This window comes from Pseudoliparis swirei, chromosome 23 (assembly GCF_029220125.1).
Source record: "Pseudoliparis swirei isolate HS2019 ecotype Mariana Trench chromosome 23, NWPU_hadal_v1, whole genome shotgun sequence".
In the NCBI taxonomy this organism is placed as follows: domain Eukaryota; kingdom Metazoa; phylum Chordata; class Actinopteri; order Perciformes; family Liparidae; genus Pseudoliparis; species Pseudoliparis swirei.
In genome coordinates this window covers 17,751,085-17,765,332 of record NC_079410.1, presented here as the reverse complement: position 1 = coordinate 17,765,332, position 14,248 = coordinate 17,751,085, and the positions used below count along the sequence as shown (strand labels likewise).

The window sequence follows — 14,248 nt, the reverse complement described above, 5'->3', positions numbered from 1 at the left end:
GCCCCTCCAGACACGTTTGATCCAAATATGGAAACAAACGGTTAAACACTGACTGGAAATCGACATTTTATACGTCCTGAATGCTAAGCAGCATCTCGGGGGTGAGGAGGGGCAACTCCAGATGAAGATGTCAGCGCCATCATGACCGCTTATATGTTGCAGCCGACGTTTAGTAGAGAGGACGGATCCTTAAAATCCAAGTTTAGTGGTTTGGTCACACACTTATCTAACTCCATATACCTGAACGTGTACTCGTCCATCCCCCCAGGTGGGGACCGATGACTATCTTTCATGGAGGGTGGTGTGCATCAGTTTAAATACACACACACACACACACATAAACACACACACACATTCGCATACATACACATACACAAATACACACAAACATATACACACACACGCACATACCCAAATACACACAAATACACACATGCATACACACACACATACAAACACACACGTACACACACGCATATATGGTCCACTGTCTCTCTGCACCTGGAACACTTGCATCACTTACGGGCATTGGGTGTCTTGGCAACAGTTTCTAAGGCGACGGCAGAAAAGCTCGATGATGATGATCATGATGATGATGATGATGATCATGATGATGATCATGAAGATGATGCTCATGATGATCATAATGATCATGGTGAAGATGATGATCATGATGATGATGATGGTGAAGATGATGATATGACACCAGGAAGAGTTGACGAACAGCTCAGGGCTGAATCCACCTTCACTGACCGTGACCTTTGACCTCCTAGTCCCGAGATTATGTAAACAACTAAACCAGAAACCTCCAACAATAATCCAAGAATATTTTAATAGTGATATATAGAATCTGTGGTTTTATAGTTTGTGGATTATAATAATGTGAGTTTATAGGCTTTAAAGAAAAAAAGAAAAAAGGTGTCCATAGCTGTGACTAAGGATTATTTTCATTATCAATGATCCAAAACAATAATTTAACTATAAGCTCCTATTATGGACAGACAGATATATTAATCATATTAACATGGGGGGAGTTACAATCGGCATGTTTTACTTCAGTGATTCTGTCTTTCACTTTCAGAAAGGAGTTGGACTTGTAGAGGTGGATCAAATATAAATATGTAAACACCCACGTATCTTTTCAAACTTCACACCTCCAGTTTGAAATTCAGCTTCTAGTTTCCAGCCTGAAGCCCAAGGTCATTTCATCAAACTTTAGTCACGCTCCCTTCAGAGACACAGATGGACTACACGTGATTTACATTGTGCACAGGTTAAAACGTTCAGATAAATAAAGGTGTCCCCTGTTAGTTGATGCTATATTATTATAGGGTTACTGTGGTGATTGTGCATCTTCAGGATAAATAATATGGAGACGTGCTCGTTGTGCTTCCTCGTGCTTCTCCTCCAGCAGCTCCTCTACCGGGACCGGCGGTACCCCTTTAAAAAAAAAGAAGAAGAAAGTAATACGGGATGACAGCAACATCTTTTTTTCCCGTCAGTAGGAGGCTTTTTCGCATCGATTCAGAAAAAAGAAACACGCCAAATCACATGACTTGTTATCTGCCCGGATACCGCAGCAGCGGAGTCGGGATCTGAGGATGGAGAGGCAAGAAGAAAAAAAAGAAAGGAAGAAAGAAAACAACACGACAGGACGGATCGCGGCGCTCACTCCCACCCACATGTTCTGACTCACGCATGACTCACCACACGTGACGGTAAGAAGATCACCGCCACTTCCCTGGAATAATAACAGAGTGGAGGGGAGGGCAGCAGGGTAACTTACAGGCTCATACCAGGAATCCATGCGTTTCTGATTTACTTCCCTTCTGTTATCCAAGGGTGTGTGTGTGTGTGTGTGTGTGTGGGGGGGGGGGGGGGGGTACTTCATCTGGCACATCTGGCTCGTCGCCAGGCAGCACTTCTGGGAACATTAAAACCTTCCAAATCCTGCAGTGGAACACGAAGCATGCACAAACTCTGTCTGGCAGACTTTCGGGAACGCGTATGATATTTTTTCAGGGAAACATTTAATGCAGCCGACCTGTCACCCCATCAGTTAGAGCCGTGTGTGTGTGTGCTGTCAGCAGGGAAATCAAATAGGACCACTGGAGAGAGTTTAGAGCTTCCACTACAGTCAGAGGGAAAGATTGTAGGAATATTTCATGATATCATTCTAGGACTATTCCGGACTCAGAGTGAAGGATTGTAGGAATACTCCACTACAGTCAGAGGGAAGGATTGTAGGAATATTCCATTCAACTCCTTCTAATTTTGCACTTTTTGTACAATTTTGAAAGCTGGACATATATTTTCAATACAGTATTTCTGCATCGTGGTATATGGCTACTTTTACTTAAGTAAAGGGACATATTACAAGTTCTGCTACCACCGGTCAGGACAAGAGATATGATGGTATAAGCTCCATTTGAAATGATGAAACTACAGTAAGTTATTTGAGCTAATTGGGTTTAGCACATTAAATCAGGTACATATGATTTTCTTCATATTACTTATTCATTTACTCTGAAAAGCAGAAAGAAAGAGCTTTAGAAGACTCACAATGAAACCAAAACCAGAGGAACCAAGAGAAGAATACCAACGCCTGAAACCTTTATTTTCACAATGTTTTTTCCGAAGAGCTGAATGATGAAACCAAAACGTGAGCTCTTTGAACTCCACATCGGCTCTTCAGAAACCCGCGTCACACATCAGAGACCACGTCCATATATTAAAAGTCAATGGATGGAATCTCACCAGCTGTGACGCCAGAGTCCACCAGAGTTGTTAAGGAGCACTTTACTCCTTCCTTGCTGGGACCACGGCCATCTTCAAACCGCTCGGCCTCCTGGGAGGTGGTGTGTCTGCATCCTGCGAGGTGGAGGAAGACAAAGACACATAACCTGAACCACGAACACCGGAGCACTCCGACCCTCTTCTGTGGAACTTCCTGCTGCAGTCGGCGTCTCATTGTGTCACATATTGCCATGACGACACGCCCGCTCACACACACTCTCAATGTGTAACACGCACACACATCTTCACGACTAGTAATTATAAAGAAACCGTTTGCAAAAATACAGTTTCTTTAAAATAAACATTTATTCACTAGACTCCTGTGGGAGAATAAACTTTAAAACAAATTAAATACAGATAAACACAACGATTCATTAGCTTCAGGACCACCGGATCACAACCAGGTTACACACACAGACAGGTGTGAAACTAGTTCTTCTCCTCAATGTCGTCCTCTTTTCCTCTGGAGGCAAAAGAGTTCACGAATATGGCACTCTCAAGTTAAATATGTTGGGAAACATTTGAATAGCCTCTATTATATAATAATAATCATATACATATATAGTAAACCCTCCTGTGGCTCTGAGGTATTTAAATCGTAATGCTAAGCTAACTGCTGCATCATATCTACTGCACAGGAGTGGCATCGATCTTCTCATCTCACGCTTGGCAAGAGAGCAAAAATATACGGACATTTTTCCGAAAATGTTATTTACGAAGAGTTCACTGGACCCCAGCATGACCTGGAACTTTCTTCCCAGGGAGAAAGGAGTCATTGTTGTTGAACAAGCACACAGATCTGAGGAGGACTGAGAGATAAGAGCTAGTTAAAAACATCCCCCCCTTTTTATTCATTTTATACAACAGAGTTATCACTGTGAGGGTAAAACAAGTGTGTCGAGTCATTGCATGACTTCAGTCTTGAGCTCAAAGCCGCTTTAGTCCTCTTGGTTATCAACAGGAAACGTCGTCTTGTTTATATTCCAATAAAAGAGCTCCGCCCCCTGCGGAGAGGTTCCTACAATCCAAGCTGAGCATACTTGGAAAAAATGAAGTCCGACTCAGCAAATCCAGGCGCAGTGTCTTAAGGCGGCGGTCACCGCTGGGGGCAGGTGACCCGGGTGTGTCCCGGCGTGTGGCAGATGCCGCAGGTCCGCGGTTTCCTCGCAGCCGGAGGTTTGTTGGCGGTGGGATCGCCCGTGACCTTCCTTCCCTTCTTCCCTGCGTCTCCACCGTTATTAAAGCCACCGCCATACACACCTGCCACGGGGAGCAGAGACCAAACACAACATTAGGCGTGTAGAGGAGGATTCTGTGCACACGGGGACTCAGAGTCAACCGGGTGAGTGTTTGAGAGTCATAACAGCTCTACTCAAGAAATAAAGATGGAGGTGAGGACTCTCTCTCTCTCTCTGGTGTTTTATCTCAGTACATCTTTCACGCTCGTTGCTCGCATTGAGATGTTCTGGATAAACAGTGTTGACGTGCACACAGAAACACACACACAGAAACACACACACACAGAAAGCATTAGATGAGTCTCGGCTCACGGTGTCAATTATCTGATGAATGCAGTCAGAGATCTAACTGTGAGTAATAAAACTAAAAGCACCACAAATGTCAGCAACGTCAGCGTGCGAATGGGAGTCCTGAGTCCTCCCCTTTAATTTGACTTGGAGTTGGTGACGCAAGGGAAAGAGAAAATATATTGACCTGATGACACAGACCGCAATCAAAGAAACATTTGAAGATGGATTTTTTTTAAAGTCCTTTTTTAAACACAGCAGACGGTAACAAAGCTGAAACTCTGCACCGAGAGTCTATATTCCTGAATGCAACCAAAGTGATTCATTCATCTATTTTTAGTACGAAATATCGTCCAATAGCAATCCATTTCAATTCATCCTGGGAGGCGAATGAATGTCTGTCCCAAACCTCATGGCAGTAGCTCACTTCCTCGTCCAGATGTTTCAGTCTGGACCAGCGTGCTGGACGGTCACTGACAATCTGAAGCTGCCCAGTCAGCAGAGTTAAAAATATCCCAATCAGAGGATGTTCATTTCACGCTTCTGAAAATGTGAAAAGCAGTGTTGCATTTTGATTAATGTGTGTGTGTGTGTGTGTGTGTGTGTGTGTCTTGCCTGGTGGAGGTTCGTTCTCATCGGCCCACAGGAAGAAGCCACACTGATGGTCTCTTGGTTTCCCGCATGTGTGGAACGTGCGGCCCTTGTTGGGGCCGTCCTTCTGCACCGTGCGCGTCACCGCGGCCTCGTTGCAGTTACACATCGTCTGCCCCCCCGCACCCCCTCGCTGCTCTCGGCCTCCCCCGGGGGGGTTTGGGTACCCCACGGAGACCCTCGGTGGGGCTTGCAGCGGGGGGCCTCGGCTCCGCGGCTCCCCCTGCTGACTCGGCTCATCGGCCCACAGAAAGAAGTTGCAGCTGCCGCCGTTGCACTTGTAGAACTGCCGGCCTTGGTTGGGACCGTCTTTGCGCACGGTGAGGAGGAGGCCGTCCTGACCGCAGTTACACACGATGACGCCGCCGCCGCCTGCACCGCCACCACCGCCACCACCGCCCCCTGCACCGCCACCACCGCCACCACCGCCACCACCGCCCCCTGCACCGCCACCACCGCCCCCTGCTGGAGGGGGCGGCTGCGGGGGCCAGGAGGGGACCGGGGGAAGGGAAGGGCGAGGATTTGATCTCGGGAGGCGGGGGGGCCTTGGAGCCGGTGGATGAGGATCGCCGCCTCCTCCTCCTCCTCCTCCTCCACCTCCTCCACCGCCACCTCCTCCGCCACTTCCACCGCCTCCACCTCCTCCCCCCCCTGCCCAAAGGTATTTCAGGTCCAGCACCTCCCTGAGCATCTCGTCACATCCGCCGATGCAGCCGATGAATTCTAGAGGCATCATGGGAGGGAGGCTGCCCCTCTGGAACTTTAACTTCAACCTGCAGAGTGTCGGACACACAGGAAACGACATGTTGAAGAACCCTTATGTTGCCACAAAGTTTTGAAGTGAATATTGAATTAATTGCGGGAAGAAAAAAAGTGTGCGCGTTCAACAAAAGTTTGCATAATGCAGCGGGTTGCCGTAGCGACCAGTGGCAAGGCCGAGAGAGGAAAGAGTTTATTCTCGCACACATCTGTTAACAGTTACACAACACGCTGAAACTGCTGGGTGAAATCAGATTTTATTTTTTATTTTTATAAACCGTTATATTTTCTTAGAGTAAAAGGCTGTAGTTCAACTTTGAGCTCTGTACCAGATCGGTTGCTATGGAAACAGATGCTGGTGTGGAGCACTTTGGCTCGATGCTCGTGCCCTATTTTTGAGCTGAGCAGAGGCATGTGCTCAAGGGGTTAACGCCCACTTGTGTAAACGAGAATTTTGACAAGTTTCTTGCACTGCTGAAGCCACACACACACACACACACACACACACACACACACACACACACACACACACACACACACACACACACACACACACACACACACACACACACACACACACACACACACACACACACACACACACACACACACACACACACACACACACACACACACACTTTAATCTAAGAGATGGAAGCTGTGTGTTCAAGGTAAATAAGGAAACCGGGTACTTTCTTTTCCAGTTTTTTTAACTGTCTCATTTTCATTTTTTATTCTTGTATGAAAAGGTGCTACATATAATAAACTTCACTTGCTAAATGAAATGGTTCCCTGTGTTTGATGTCAACATCGGTCGAGTAAACACTTACATGTGCACCGGGTGCGGCCGACAGGTGGGACACACGCTGTCGTCTCGGCTCACCTCCAGCACCGTGTCGGGGAACCACACCGCCGCCTTGCAGGCCGGGTATCCCGTACAGGACAGGTACGTACTGCAGAGGGACGGACGGCGTCAGAGAGCCTTTTGGCATCTTGTTCTCGCCCAGTTTTCCAAAGTAAACTTTACTGTCGTTAAGATTGCTCTCCAAAAGATATTCTGACTTTCAACGCTCAACAATGTGACCTCACCGGTTTCCCTCCCTCTTCTTCTTCAGCACCATGTCCCGCGAGCAGCGAGGGCACTTCCTTACCGGCAGCGGCATCTCCATGTCCTGCCACTCTGCTTCAGGGATCTCCTGAGCTGCCCCCAGATATGGCGACAGGGCTTCGTCTAACCTGTGGCAGCAACAGGCAAAGGACCATTTACCTGATTCAACCCACAGCCTGCAGCGACTCCAGGACGAGTGGGACGGATCCGTCGTTTTAAAACATGACACGGTTCAGAAAGACACAAATGGACGCCGCGCTAAATTGTGACTCACTTTTTCGCCTTCCTGACGGACTCGATGAAGACGGTCTTGTATTTCTGGATGTGGTGCTGCAGCACGCTGCGTCGGTCCTTCCTGCCCTCGGACACCAGCTTGAGGTCAGCCTCCAATTCGGCGCGTAGGTTTGGTTTGGACATGTCATATCCCATGGCGTTGTACCCTAAACACACACATAAGAGATGCTATGTATGTATTGAGGCACATCGTGTATCGCGGTATGGTGTGTGTGTGTGTGTGTGTGTACATACCCTCCACCAGTCCCATGCCGAGCTCTCCGGGCAAGAACCTCTGATCAGCTGTTAAGCCCACATACATGCGACTCTTGATGGTCTCGATGTGATCTGCATGAGTTGCATCGGTGCCTGTAAAACACACACACACACACACACAGTTCATACGAGACAGCTTTAACTGAAAAGGAATGGTGGCTGTATGTTCTCTTTAATACTTCTGGTTGCATTAGACTGAAGCGGGGCTTTATTCTACTTTGTGCATCAGTGTGATCAAATACATTGTGTCAGGTATTAAATTCACTAAATGAGCCCAAAGCAGTTTATAATTTATGTTTAGAGAAATGTTCAGTTCCATTTCCCACAATATTTAATTGAGAAGTTTTAGTAGCATGTACAATATTTCAAAAACAATGTTGACTGTGACATGATCAGGCACCTAGCTTCATGTACAGCTGACCGAGGGCTATGGGAGTTTATTAAAAAGACCTGCGAGTGGCTGAGAACACATACGTTATAAAACAATCCGCCTCGTGTCTGCGTGTGTTCACAGCGTACCGATGCCGTGCTTCTCCATCAGGGATATGAGGTCGGCTTCAGTGAGCAGCTGCGGAGGACTCGTCTGTCCGTCCACCATCTCCACGGCGGAGGGCTGGAACTGAGAGCCCTGCTCATACACGGGGATCAGCTGGCAAACACAGAGCAGGGTTACTGGATGCATCAGCGCCAGCAGCGGGAACCACACTCAACCTCTTAGTTTAGTCGTGAGGAAGCCTTGAGGTCAAGCCGCCATAGACATCTATTTGGGCACTTTGGTTTCTTTCTACTGGTCAATCCTATTGGCATTTAATTTCTGGATATATTGTATGATGTAATGACTGCGTATTTACTCTGGAGAGGGATGCAGGTACATATGTGACCTCTTTTTATTTATTTTCCTGTACTCTAGGTGGGTGTACCAGTGGGAGGGGTAGGTGGGTGCACCAATGGGTCGGTGGGTTTGTTGTCTGTTTGTATGTGTCAGCAAAAAGATGAAAAACTATGGAAATATTAGTTAGAGTAAATTTTTACTGTGTTATGTACCGGTCAATATTTCCAAAGCAAAAAATACATTAAAAATAATAAGTCGCCAGTTAGTTAAGTATTTGATTTAAGTTCATAGTCACACACACACCCCCCCCTCACACCTTAGCGCTCCACTTGTCATACGGGTAAACGTCCAAGTAGTTCTTTGCAATGATCATGAGTCCCGAGGTGGAGAAGTTCTCCAGGGCGATGTTGATGTCAACCACCGTCTCGTGCCCCAAAGCATCCTGGGATACACAGGCCAGGAAGTGCCGGACAATGAACTCATACAAACGGCCCTCATTGCCCTGGACGCAGAAGAAACAGAAGAAATCCGTGAAACCTTTTAAAATATTGTTTCCATTGTATTGTTGTAAAAAATAAAAATAATAAAGGAGGACTGTTTGAACGCAGAAATTCCGAGAGGTAAAAAGAAGCTACATTTGCACGACGTACCTGCAGTGTGCTGGAGTGCTTGGTGGGGTGTATGGGGGGGTGGGCTTGGTCAGATTTCTTGCCCTGTCGTGGGTTGGGACCCCCAGGCTGGTCCATCACGCGCTGGGCGAACGCTCCCCATACCGGGCTTTGAGTCTGCTGCTCCACCAGGGGGCCGAGACTCAAGTTGGTGGGGAAGATGTTTGTCTCTGTACGGGGGTAGCTGATATACCTGAGAAGAGGAAAACACATCGTCACAATTCATCTTAACACAGACAAACTCAGAAGGGAACCGGTCTCTTTCCATGTACACAAATAGGCACAACTTTGAGGTAAACAAACTAGACATTTGGCCGCTTTACTGACGCCACAAAGTGTCTGTTATGGTGGCGTCTGACAGACACAAGTTCAAAAGGAAATATCAAAACTAGCGTGGGATGATAACCTGATAACGTTGAGCATATGGTCAGACCAAAGCAAGACGTTGCAGTCTGAATGCACTTTACCTAACATGCACTCACCCTTGGGTGTACAGCTTCTCTGCTATTTTCATGGTCTCTTTGGCGCTTATTTTTAGTTTCCGAGATACAAGTTTCTCCATTTCCTGAGGGTCACAAAAAGGTAGAGGATTGTTCAGGCTGGAACTGTGAAAAGTTTTTTTCTATTTTTTGGGAGTTTTTCCTGATACGATGTGAGGTCAAAGGTCAGGGATGTCGTATGTGTACAGACTGTAAAGCCCTCTGAGGCTAATGTGGAATTTGTGATCATGGGCTATACAAAATAAACTGAATTGAAAATTTAATTAAATACTGATGAAAAACTAATTGCATTGCTTTAAGATGCAGTTTGTGTGTGTGTGTGTGTGTGTGTGTGTATGTGTGTGTGTGTGTGTGTGCGTACAGAGCATGTTTGGCTGCTAGGCTATACATTTCTTACCACCGTGTCCAAAGGCAGCGGTCTCCACTTGCTCTTGGGTTTGCTGGTTACTGCGGTGACGGTTGCTATGGGATCCTGGAAATGAGTGAAAGGATATTCTGGTCTGTACCTTCCGACATGTGACTTTTAGCCCTTTTCATTTAGGGCCGATGGACAACACACATTTAAATGTTCTGCTGCGTCCTCCAGCTGCAGTAGGAGGTACACATGTGGTGATGAGTTCACAGCAAAGAGTACACACACACACACACACACACACACACACACACACACACACACACACACACACACACACACACACACACACACACACACACACACACACACACACACACACACACACACACACACACACACACACACACACACACACACACACACAGTGAGTGTGGCGGAGTGATCAGACTTCATCACAGTATAATAGCAATTAATGATCCTGTCATTCTTTACTACCATCATCATAATAGCTGCTATTACATAAAAAGATCTGATGATATTGAGAAAAGATTGAATAATGTTCCAACCTGATGAGGAAAGAAATCCCTTGGAGTTTCTTAACGGTGTATTTAGGGTTACATATTTTATTCTATAAACATTTGTTGAATGTTTCAGAGCTTTTCAGACCATACGACATGTGAAAACATTGTACAAATCTAAGAGCAGTTATCTTACTTCTTTTGACTTTACCTCTTTAATAATGTTGTGTTTTATGAGATTAGTTACTACAGATGTAGAGTGGTAGTTTCCATTTGGTTTTGTGCGGACATGTTTTGTGTGCATCTGTGTTAGCAGCTGGCAGTAAGTCAGTTGAAGCCTCATGGCCATTCAAATCATCTCATCAATTAACATTTTTAGAAACCAGAAGGAAATTATACCAAAACAAAAATACCTTCAACCTTCCATTCACAAAAACAAACTAGCAAAGTACATAACCTCACATAATATCTAACATGTCAGTTATTCCCCTAGGTTTACTGCTTATGGGGGGGGGGGGGAGAGACAGACCGGCCGACTCAAACTCCTACAGTTGGTCCTTTTGCCAACCTAATAAAATTTGAAAAGTTAACATTTAAAGTCCCATGGCAATTAAATGCAGTATAAGAATCCTTTTACTAATTTTTATAATTAAACCAATCTGCTCCATCAGACAAAAAAACTAATATAATTTTTCAATCACTTTATTAGAATACAAATACAGTTCTATCTGTGCAAAAAATAACTAACATTTGGCAAAAAATAGCTTATTGTGGCTGCAATAAATCTGTTATGCATAATAAGTCGAGTGCAGATATGTGTGAGTCATCACGTGTTATCATTATTATACGCTGCTATGAGCTCTCCACTAAACCTCTTATAACACGGGGTTGCAGGCTTGACACGGCCACTCTGAATAAAGCTCAATCTTGAGCTCTTGTTTTGAAGGGCAACAGCAGAAACGCCGGAGGTAAGACCTGTCATGTCGCCAAAAATCTCGGCCGAAACACGTGTCATAAAACATACGCTTGCAAACTCACCTCCATGCACATCTGGTAGAGCACCAGGCAAGCTGTGTGGTTGAAGAGACGGTTTCTTTTCCAACTGAACTCGACAGTGTCCTCTTCCACCTTGTGCAGCACTGAGACAACCACACACATAGATAACAGAGGGGATGAAGAGGGGCGAGTTAGTGTCAGTTAAAGACACGAATGCTACCAATATGTGTGTCTGTGCACAGGTTGTACCTTTAATCTTGTAGAAAGTCTCAGGTATGAAAGCCTGGATGGCTTTAAAACGCTCCACCACAAATCCCAGAGTGGGAAACTGACAGCTGCCGTATGAGATCAGCTGATTGGCCAGAGACTCTGGAAAGATCTTCTGCAGGCGGAGAGTCTGGAATCGAGTGAAGGATGCACCTGGAGGAGATGAGCAGAGGAGAGTAGATGGGATCATATGAATATGAAAGGGCAGCGAACAACAATGAAGTCCTAACAAAAAAATATCTTTGTGTGTGTCACTATGTATTACTAATAGTTTAGGAGTTCTCTCGTACCTATTCGCAGGTCCAGTTCCTGACGGACATCGACAGCATCGCTGATGTTAGCGTCTGGCTCCGTGAGGGTCTCACAAGCTCTCTGAATGGAGTTGGGGGTGATCTCAGAAAACTTGGCCCGAAATATTTGTAAGTTGGGCTTCACTATGAAGAAACATAAAAAGAAAACACACTCACACATACTCTCGATGATCAGAAGCAATTTGTGGACAAATATACACAAAACGTTGTTTTAACTTGGGTTTTTGGATCGTGAATTACAACGTGTTAAGAGTTTGTTGTTTTTGGGCTGCACCAGGCGAGATGTTTTTTCCGTTTTTGGTCTTTTTCCTAAGCTAACCTTATTCTGACACCAGCGTTGCCGTACAAACATAGAACATCAATAATAAACAATAAAGAATCAATCTTTTAATCTAACTCAGCGGTGAGCGTATTTCCCAAATGTTGAATTATTACTTTTAGAGATGCACGGTCAGTTGTGCTGCCACACAACAACAACAAAAACACAAACAAAAACAAAATGCAGTGGTTACTATCATACCTGCTTTACAGACATCTATGATTTCAAAGCCAATGTTTTCTCCCTCTCTGTCACAATCAGTCCAGATGATCATGGCCTGGCACTGCCTCGTCTCCTTCTCCAGTGTCCGCTAGAGAGACAGACAAATAAAGGGACAAAAGAAAGAGAAAGGAAAGAGGAATATTTAAAGTCTATTTCTAGACTATTTCCTCTCAATGGAAATGGTGGCCTGCTACTGCAGAGAGGGAAAAATAAATGAAAGTACATCGTCTGCTGCCGACTGGCTCATCATAAAGGTGCATCCTGGTTTTATAAATGTAGAGTCAAAGATTATCGACGTGAAAATAAAAAGATTATATGTTGGGTTGCGAATAAATCATGGTCCCAAAACTTAAACTATCACAATTATCATGACAAATCAGCATCACAATAACATAATGTGGCTACAGGGTGATCCCATAGGTTCATTTAAATACAAAGTAAGGAATTGTTTCATGAGTTTTTGTGTGACTCCCTGCAGGACATACCTTAATGTGATTCATATTATCCGGACAGTACTTCTCTACCTCAGCATCAAACAACAGCACAGGATTGCAACTGTGCCTGTGGAGAGAAAAGGTATAAAGATAATCAGGTGTTATGATACCGTGTGATTCTAAATATACCACAAAAAAACACAACAACAATCCAGTTTCAACTTACCATTTCTGGAATTGTGCTTTAAACTCCAGACCCAGTAAATGTCCCGACACTGAAGTCATTGATACCGTCACATCCTGAGAGACAAAGAAACCAGAATTATGTAAATCCCCAAACATACCAGACCAGTAGATGTGAGCATGTCTTATTATGTCACTGTATTCACTCACTTGACCAAAGAGATGATATTCAAACTCATAGATTTTGTTATACTTTGACATCCCCTCTCTCTGAAATGGGAAACAAGACAATCAGAACAGGAGAAACCAACGACAAATACACCTTTATAGTATGCACAGATTTGGGGATAGATTGTTAAAGTGGAAGATCTTCTATCAATAATAACACATACAGTGACTGCATACTCTCAGTCCTTGAACGACTTTGTTCAGCACTATACTGACAAATAATAACATAATCTGTTGACATGACTGACCCTCCTGGACGAGCCGTTGGACATGATCGCCGCGATGCTTTTGGCAGCGTCGTTCTTCTCCGCTACGCAGAGGACCCGCTTGATCTGAGCCCGGCTCCGGTTCATGTCTGCCGGCTGCGGTGTGCCCGGACACCGGTCACTCTGCGCCGCGCAGAAACACCTCGACTGGACCCCGAGCCGCTGTAATCCGGACCGAAGTAAAGATCTCCCTAAAAGGTAAACGAGCATACCTGGCAGCTCTCACATGAGGAAGACGGCGGTCCTCCAGACAGCCTGCTAGCATGTTAGCTAACACAGCTAGCTAGCTAAAGTCATATGGTGTGTCAAAACTTTAAAGAACACAAAAGTTGTCCCCGGTTGAGAAACGTCCCTCGCTTCACTTTGTTAAAGAAAAAAAAGTATAAAAACAATTTCTTCGAAGCCAAATGGAAAAAAATTCTAATTAAAAAACATGAGGAGAAACGCAGACCTTTGGTTCTGTTTACAAACTCCGCGCTCGAGTCGCCTGTCAAATACTGCCGTAAATCGAGGTCGTAACACTGTCGTAAAATCGTAGAACCACCGAAACTTCTGAATTACAACAGGTTAATGTTAATAATAGCACAATACTTGCATTTACATTCAATGCATGGAGTATGTTTATATAAAAAAACATCGTTCATAATAACAATTATCGTGTACATATTAGCGCTAGGTTATATCAATGTTAAACAGAAAATGAAAACACACCCTAAATCAGAACTTTCATTTTTCCATTTTAATGGCATGTCCTAAAATA

The 14,248-nt window shown here is 44.9% G+C and overlaps 1 protein-coding gene across 1 annotated transcript; it reads right to left on the bottom strand.

Annotated features, from left to right (window-relative positions):
• Window positions 1-3,078: 3,078 nt before the first annotated feature.
• top3a (DNA topoisomerase III alpha) lies at window positions 3,079-13,981 on the bottom strand. Its single transcript, XM_056407793.1, has 20 exons — window positions 13,471-13,981; window positions 13,205-13,264; window positions 13,038-13,111; window positions 12,863-12,938; window positions 12,357-12,465; window positions 11,816-11,959; window positions 11,508-11,678; window positions 11,301-11,401; window positions 9,787-9,861; window positions 9,372-9,454; window positions 8,872-9,082; window positions 8,538-8,723; window positions 7,909-8,038; window positions 7,369-7,482; window positions 7,115-7,280; window positions 6,822-6,968; window positions 6,563-6,685; window positions 5,421-5,746; window positions 4,938-5,345; window positions 3,079-4,056 (listed from the first exon to the last, which is right to left on the bottom strand). The coding sequence occupies exons 1-20, from the start codon at window positions 13,696-13,698 to the stop codon at window positions 3,893-3,895; spliced, it is 3,096 nt and encodes a 1,031-aa protein (XP_056263768.1). The 5' UTR covers window positions 13,699-13,981; the 3' UTR covers window positions 3,079-3,892.
• Between the last annotated feature and the right edge of the window lie 267 nt (window positions 13,982-14,248).